Source organism: Silene latifolia, chromosome Y (genome assembly GCF_048544455.1).
Source record: "Silene latifolia isolate original U9 population chromosome Y, ASM4854445v1, whole genome shotgun sequence".
NCBI classification, from domain to species: Eukaryota; Viridiplantae; Streptophyta; class Magnoliopsida; order Caryophyllales; family Caryophyllaceae; genus Silene; species Silene latifolia.
In genome coordinates this window covers 226,692,618-226,701,559 of record NC_133538.1, presented here as the reverse complement: position 1 = coordinate 226,701,559, position 8,942 = coordinate 226,692,618, and the positions used below count along the sequence as shown (strand labels likewise).

General features: G+C 38.1%; 1 protein-coding gene across 1 annotated transcript; it reads left to right on the top strand.

Annotated features, from left to right (window-relative positions):
• The first annotated feature begins 3,366 nt into the window (after positions 1-3,366).
• On the top strand, positions 3,367-4,239 carry LOC141630166 (uncharacterized). The gene has a single exon (XM_074443031.1). The coding sequence runs from the start codon at positions 3,367-3,369 to the stop codon at positions 4,237-4,239; it is 873 nt and encodes a 290-aa protein (XP_074299132.1).
• Positions 4,240-8,942: the final 4,703 nt, after the last annotated feature.

Genomic DNA, 8,942 nt, shown 5'->3' with positions numbered 1-8,942 from the left:
ATTCTCATTATAGACGGCACATATCCGTCTATAGTTATAGACGGGCCAAATATCCACTCACTTTAAGCAAAACAGGTCAAATGTCACCACCTTAACGCCAAATGTCACTACAACAGGTAGTTTATCACATGGAAATGATACTGGTGACATTTGGCGTTAAAGTGGTAACATTTGGCCTGTTTTGCTTAAAGTAGGTGAATATTTAGCCCATTTATAACTATAGACGAATATCCCCATCTATAATGAGACGCTTTGGTATTAATATTAGTATGGATAAATATGATATTGTTTGCTATAAACCAAATCTTGAGGATTTCTTTTTCGGCCACTTTCCAATGATGTCATGTTAAGAGCAACTCCAATGTTGCATTTAGTAGAGGTGGCAAATGGGTCAATCGCATCAGTTTCTGTTCGGGTTCTTTTGAATCGGGTTATTTTTGTTTATCTTTTTTTTTCAATTTCAGTTCGGTTCAATTCGGGTTGGATTCAGTTTTGACTTTTAATCGGTTGTAGATATTTCGAATCGGTCCAGGTTCGAGTTGGGTTAATATCGGTGCAAATAAAGTTCGAGTCGGGTTAATATCAGACCAGATGAGATTCGAGTCAGTTCATAATCGGATCGGATGTCAAGGGATTAGGTCTTTATTCAAAACATAGGATATAATACGAATAATTTTTTTTAAAAAAAGTAATAAATAATGTTTTTTTGTATAACTACGATATAATATTAATTCATTGACGTCAAATGGGTGACACTCATGTACAAAAGGACACCCTAGATGTGACGCCTAGGTACATTGGGGTCATTTCGGGTTTCAATGTTTGGTTTCTATCATTAATGTACGGGTTAAAATCGGTTCAGGTATATATCGGTTCGGATTAAAACAATTCAGATTGAAACAGTTCAGGTTCATTCGATTTTGGGTCTATTTTGGATATTACAAATTCGGTTCGATTTCGAATCAATTCAGGTCGATTCAGGTTTCGGGGTGAAGTTCAGTTATACTTTCGGGTGTACGGTAAGGTGTCGATTCAGGTATTTTCGATCGGTTTTTCGGATTCGGTATACTTTTGCCAGGTCTAGCATTTAGGGACCTGCTTGCAAATATTCTAAATATTCAAGCGGTATGCTCACCATTGGAGTATCGAAATACGTCCCTGCTTGTAAGCAGGTGTAGCTTTGTCAAGCTACATGCTTGGAATAAATTAGTATTTAAAAAAAAAATTAAATTAAATTAAATTATGATATTTATTTGTTATGTGAGCCCTTTTAAGTTATATTTGTTGTAGTTTACTATTGGTTGACGTTGTAGCTTAAAAGTCGTGTTGCTTGAAAAAATGATGTGTCAAGGCAAGCTACAAGATCTCGTAGCTTGCTATTGGAATTGCTCTAATATAGGGGATGAATATTTGGCCCGTCTATAAACAACATAAGTCTCCTCCTCTTGGTCGATATGAGGCATGAGCTTGTACCCCAACACTTCCTTCAATTTAAGGACCATATAATCTTGACCCCGAGGTCTCATTAGGGTCTGTTAGTGTCATATAGACAATCATTCTTCCTTAGGTTCCATCAAACAGTAGACTAATCTAAGTCATCGGCTTTAGTATTGCATGTTAGGAATGCTGCCACCAACGACTCTTATTAGTAAAATATTATCCGCTTTTAACCAAATTTGCACGAATTAATTTTTAATCTTCTTACCTTGATGTCTGTTCTAATTTTATTGGTGCACACTAATAAAATTTAGCAAGTCTACTCCGTATGTGAGATACAAGTTTGTACCCCTCTTTAAAGGACATTGACTATGAAAACAGTGATGGTACATTGTCAACTGTGGTATCCATAAGGGCATTAGCAATAGATAAACCTCTTTTGAGGTTCATTTTATGCCAAATCATCTAATATACAAACATTTTTAACAATAAACCTCTTTATAACAATAGATCAAAAAATTGAGGGTTCATAATATGGGGCCACAAACAAAGAAAATACATACATAACAATAAACTATTACACATAAAGTGTCACTTACTATCAACAAACTTGGATACAATATTGTAACCATTCTCATAGATGAAACTTCTTAACTTTATCCAACAATAGAGAGGTTTGTTGAGAAACCTCTAAAATAGTGGACAAACCTCTCTTTGAACCCCTTATTGTTAATGCCCTGATCTTTGTCGACATCAATAATAAATAGTTCTAAAAGGCTATCATCTATGACTTGCTCAGCCATTATACGTATTTAATTCCTCACAAGTGACTAAATGTCACCCAAGCCTAACGACAACTAGAGTTTCGTATGGTTTACATTCAGTTTCAATTATATTGAATTGAATTGATTTTAAACTAGGAAGTCGGAACTTAATAGAAGCCAAAGGAAAGACATGCCAAATCAAACTTCTTTGGGAGTTTGACTGTATTGATTGCCCTTGAATAATAAATATCAAATACAGAGAGGAAACTGGTCCACTGCTACCTAATGAAGTTATTATCTCAAATATTTTTGATGTACTAGTACTAGTTATTATTAAGATAGACTGTGATAAGGGTGTCACAAACTACACTTTTTTTTCTCGTATTTCATACTATCATTAATTTTAATAGGAATAAATATAATAGTTGGGTCTCAACCATCACTTTAAGATTTTGATTGAGATGATTCATTTATAATGGTATCAGAGGCAGTGTGATCAAAGGTCACGAGTTTAAATCCTGACAGCCTTCAATAACTTACGAAGTGAAAATTCAGCACATCGTATGAGGGACCTCCGTACTCGAGTGAGGAGGCGTAATAGGAATAAATATAATAGTTGCACATCAACCATCACCTTAAAGTTTTGGTTGAGATGGTTCATCTATCATGGTATTAGAGCCAGTGTGATCAAAGGTCACGGGTTTTGGTTGAAATGGTTCATCTATCTTGATATTAGAGCCAGTGTGATCAAAGGTCACGAGTTCAAATTCTGCCAGCCTCCAATAACTCACGAAGTGAACTTACAGCACATGGTATGGGGGAGCCTGTGCACTAATATTAAACGATATTATGTAAAATATCTTAGATATTAATTGGTTGTATTATTTGTTACCTAATACAAGTTGGATGTAATTAGGAAAGTATCCTAGGTTTAAGGTGTATATATACACACCCTTGTATGTAATTCAAGATCATTAATATACAAGAAAATTACACTCCTCTTTTGTTCTTCTCTATTATTTGTTTTTCATAGTGTCAGAGCTGATTGTTAGAATATAAATCTGATCTTGGGACTCCAACCATCAGCTTAAACTTTTGGTTGAGATGGTTTCTTGACATGGTATCAAAGCAGTAATTGATCCTGAAGTTTTTTACACAATATCAAATGACGATTGGTGATGGAAAAGGAACTGGCAGTGGTGATAATAAAATACAGCAAATCGTGCCGTCTTCTCAATTATACCTTCATCCTTCAGATAGTCCAAGTTTGATGCTAACACAAACGATTTTTAATGGTGAAAACTATGAGCTTTGGGCAGATGCGGTACGTAATGGACTCGACGCCAAGAATAAGTTGGGTTTCGTCGAGGGATCTGACAAAAAGCCGGTTGAGACCAAAGAAGAAGAGAGTCTTGAGAGCGTAGCATGGCGACAATGCAACGCCATGGTCAAAGCATGGATACGGAACGTCCTCGAACCAAGGTTGCATCTGAGCATCACGTTTAGTGGCATCGTGACAGAAATTTGGAAGGAGCTTAAGGAGTGTTTTTCGACAGGTAATGCCCCACGGGTACACCAGTTAAAGGGTAAACTCAACAAATGCAAGCAAGGCAAAGATGAATCCGTAGTTGAGTATTATACCAAATTGAAATCAATTTTGGATGAATTGGAAAATTATAGCCGTTCCCAATGTTCGGGTGGAGCAGCGGCGACATTGTCTAAGGAGCGTGAAGAAGAAAAAGTACACCCGTTTCTCATGGGACTAGACACCATCAAGTATGGCCACATTCGTTCTAAATTGCTCATGAAGGACGACATCACATCCCTGAGTCGAGCCTATGCCTTAGTCTTGCGAGAAGAAAGGCATAAATTTGTGACAAAAGGAAAAGAAGAGATGAATGAAGCGGCCATGGCAGTTCGTGTTGGTGTTGATTCGAAAGACGCTCAAGAGGAAACAAAACCTAAGACTTGCACGTATTGTAAGAAACCTTGGCACACTGAAGAGAATTGTTACCAGAAACATGGTTTCCCAAGTTGAGGCAGCGGACGTAGGCGTAGAGGAGGCCATAGACAGGGACGTGGAGGCCGAGGTAATGGAGATAATTTTTAGGTCGTCAATGCAGCGTCAACGAGCGGGTTAGAATAACAGAAGGACGCGCTCACAGGTGATGAGGTCGTGGCTCTGCGAAACCTTTTGACGAAGTCGGAAAACAACCAGAAAGTAACAGGTATGAATAATAAGAATCTTGGTAGTTGGCTACTTGATAGTGGAGCATCGCACCACATGACGGGACGACGTGAGTTACTTGAAAACGTGAAGAGAGAAGATGCCTGTGGGATTTATCTGTATGCATCCCTTTAATTTAAGGACTATAACGAATCTCTAAGATGATGAAAGCTAGTCATAAAATTAAATTGCATAAACAATATTGTAAAAGATTAAGAAATAACCTTTTGTCCTAGCAAAAACGGCCTAAGAACAATATCAAAGTTGATATTCGCCTATCAGTTGCACCCAAGACGATATGAGAAATGCCCTTTGATTTTGCTAGAATCGTTCCAAAAATCACTGATTAATTTTTAGGTTTTTTTTTTTGTGTTCTTCTGATGAGAGGAGGCAAGAATTGGGAAAAGAATTAGTTTAAGAAAATTCCCTCATCTCCCCTTATAACAACCGAGTATATGGAGAAATAGGGTGGATTTTCTTTTCCATAATTTCGGCCCAATTTACCGAAATTAAGAGAGTTATTTCTCTTATTTTCGGTTATTCGAAAAATGTATAAAATGTGTAAATTGTCATCTACTGAGGATCGAACCCATGACCTCTTGGTTTGAGTACCCTCACTATTACCACTATGACACATTCATCTTGTTGATATTAAATATAACCGATTACATTTAATTACGAATTAACAGATTAATTCGTCCAAGCTAGCATTACATACATTTAATTAAATATAACTTATTATATTCAATTTACGAATTTCTGATTAATTGTCTCAACTAATATTATTTAATCTTCATTAAATAATTGTCTCATCAACACATTGACTAATTGTTTAGTCATATAAGGCATCAATGTGATTATATTTCTATAACCACATCTCTCAAACACATCCTATAGGTGTGACCTTTAGGGACCAGTTGATCACCGCCATCTGTATGATAATAACGTCAAACTTTCTAGCAAGCCAACCGTTATTAGGTAATCGTTAATCAACTGATTAAAATACGAAGTATACCCTTGTGAACCTGTAAGAGATTTACAAATGTTATCACACTAATTTGTGGAGGACACAAGCTCAAACAAACTCCCACTTGTCCTCACAAGTGTATGTGCGATAACCGATTCTCATATCCTAAAATTTCTCCCACTCAATGTAAAACAATTTGCAAATCCGTATTTACAAAGGTCGTATTTTACAAGCGATCATCATCAAGAGTGGTTTCCCCGACTAGAGAGTAACTTAACTGATAAACGAATCAACATTCGAGCATGGCCATACATTTTAGTTACAACTCCTCGAGTGGCCCTGAGAAATAACTATACCTGATAAGGGTTGGATATTTTCCTCAACTCGAATCCTGCAGATATAAGCACAGTATGAAATGACCCAGAAAAAATCTACTTAGCCTCCAGTTACGGCAGACCGTGAGAATGAAACCAAAGTCACCCAAAAACTGCCTTAATCTCAAGAGACAGTCGATAGTCAAAAGAATCGACTCTAGGAACACAATGGATGTCCTATCCACGACCTGGCACCGAATGTTTTAAACAGTTTGACTTATGGCTCGTTGAACCCACCATCAATAGACTGCACAATATAATAGCCAGAGTTATCAGCTCTTGTAGGCGATTACGGACCAAACAAAATATAATGTAATTCAGTTCACTTTGTGGCGTTCAAAGTTGTCAGTACAATCCATATGAAAAACAAAATATTATATTAAAACGACGAAGTTATAAATAGTATATGAAAAAGATAACGTATCGAATTCATAATCAACTACTATAACTCAGGTACACGTTTAATTCTCATGAAAATAACGTGCCCTCCATGCTTATCATATTTCAATGGCTCAGTAGTAGAATCTGCTACAACTTCCTGTTTGGAACTATTCCAGCTGACCGCAGCACCATTAAGAGTAAAAACGAAACTAGACTGAGATTTCTAATCATCTCGATCTGTTTGGAAGCTAGCATCTGCACAACCAATTGCGCATCGCTTAGTATCGCCTCCATAAGTCAATACCCTATCCTTAGTCCTCCGTAGGTACTTGAGGATATTTTTAACAGCTATCCAGTGTGTTTCACCTGGATTCTTTTGGTACCAACTCGTCATACTCAATGCCTATGACACGTCTGGACGTGTGCATATCATGGCATACATGATTGATCCTATTGCAGATGCATAAGGAACACGACTCATGCGCTCAATCCCTTCAGTCGTCGTGGGTGACTGAGACTTGCTCAACTGCATCCCAGTCGTCATTGGAAGGTTCCCTTTCTTGGAGTTGGTCATGCTGAACTTCTCAAGAATCTTATCCAAATAAGACTCCTGACTAAGTGGTAACGTCCGTCGTGATCTATCTCGGTAGATACGGATTCCCAAAATGCGTTGTGCCTCACCCAGGTCTTTCATCTGGAAATGGTTCTTCAACCATTCTTTAACCGAAGATAGGAGAGGAATGTCATTCCCAATCAAGAGTATGTCATCAACATACAATATCAAGAATACAATCTTGCTCCCACTTGACTTGATATATAAGCATGGTTCTTCGACCGATCGAGTGAAACCATACTCTTTTATCACCTGGTCGAAACGATGATTCCAACTCCGAGAAGCTTGCTTAAGTCCATAAATGGAAAGCTTAAGCTTGCATACTTTCTTAGGATGTTCAGGATCTATGAAACCTTCGGGTTGCACCATGTACAACTCTTCCTCCAAATAACCATTTAAGAAGGCGGTTTTCACATCCATTTGCCAAATTTCATAGTCATGAAATGCGGCAATCGCTAAGATTATCCGAATGGAACGTAACATGACTACGGGTGCAAAAATTTCATCATAATGCAATCCGTGCACTTGAGTGAAACCTTTTGCCACAAGTCGTGCCTTATAGGTATCTGGTTGCGCGTCTATAGAATACTTTATTTTGTAAAGCCATTTACACTGTAGAGGTTGTACCTTATTAGGTAAATCAACTAGATCCCATACGTTATTCTCATACATGGAGTCCATCTCGGATTGCATGGCTTCGAGCCATAGATTTGAGTCGGAATAGGCCATATCACCTTTATAGGTAGCGGGTTCATTACTCTCAAGGAGTAAAACGTCATTCTCCTCGATCATACCAATGTATCTGTCCGGAGGATTAGAGACTCTACCCGACCTTCTAGGTTCCTCAGGAATATGAACCGTGTCATCAGTTGGAGGAACAACTTCCTCCATACGTTCCCATGGTTGTTGGTTCTGGAATCTCCGACAGCTCGAAGGTTCTATTACTCGTCTAGTTCTCGAGAAATTGTTTCTCTAAGAACGTCGCACTTGCCGCAACAAAAACTCGATGTTCGGTAGGCGAATAGAAGTAATGACCAAATGTTCCCTTTGGATAACCTATAAAGTATTTCTTGACCGATCGCGGGCCGAGCTTATCCTCGTGTCTCCACTTGACATAAGCCTCGCAGCCCCAAACCCGAATAAAGGACAAGTTAGGGACCGTTCCCTTCCACATTTCATATGGAGTCTTGTCGTGACTTTAGTCGGACTTTGTTAAGTATAAGAGCAGCTGACAAAAGAGCAAAACCCCATAATGAATCAGGCACTACCGTGTGACTCATCATGGATCGAACCATATCAAGTAAGGTTCGATTTCTCCGTTCGGACACACCATTCAATTGAGGTGTTCCAGGTGGAGTTAACTGCAAAACGATTCCACAGTCTTTCAGGTGTTGATCAAACTCATTTGAAAGATATTCGCCACCCCGATCTGAACGGAGTGCTTTAACCTTTCTACTCAGTTGGTTCTTACCCTGTTCTGGTATTCCTTGAATTTCTTTAAGGACTCACTTTTATGCTTCATTAAGTAGACATATCCGTATCTACTTAAATCGTCCGTGAAAGTGATAAAATATCTATAGCCAACTCTAGCGGTAATTGACATAGGTCCACAAACATCAGTATGTATGAGTCCTAATAGGTCACTAGCGCGCATTCCAACACCTTTGAAGAAAATTCGAGTCATCTTCCCAATGAGACATGATTCACACGTGCCATATGTAGAAAAATCGAATGCGGGAATAGTCCCATTATCGACGAGTTTCTTCACGCGTTTCTCATTTATGTGTCCCATTCGACAATACCATAGATAGGTTTGATCTTTGTCACCAACCTTTAATTTCTTATTATTCACGTGTAATACTTCCGTGGTTTGATCTAAGATGTAAATTCCATTCTTGGAAACTGCTTTGCCATAAATCATTTCATTAAAAAGAAAATACAGGTATTATCTTTTATTGAAAATGCAAAACCGTCTATATCGAGTACGGAAATAGAAATAATGTTCTTAGATAAACTGGGTACATAGTAACAGTTATATAAAATAACTCAAAACCACTAGGGAGTTGGATTACATATGTTCCCTTCGAGACTGCAGCAACTCGTGCTCCATTCCCGACTCGCAGGTCCACATCACCTTTTTCGAGAGGTATGATGTTCTTTAGGCCCTGCATATGATTAC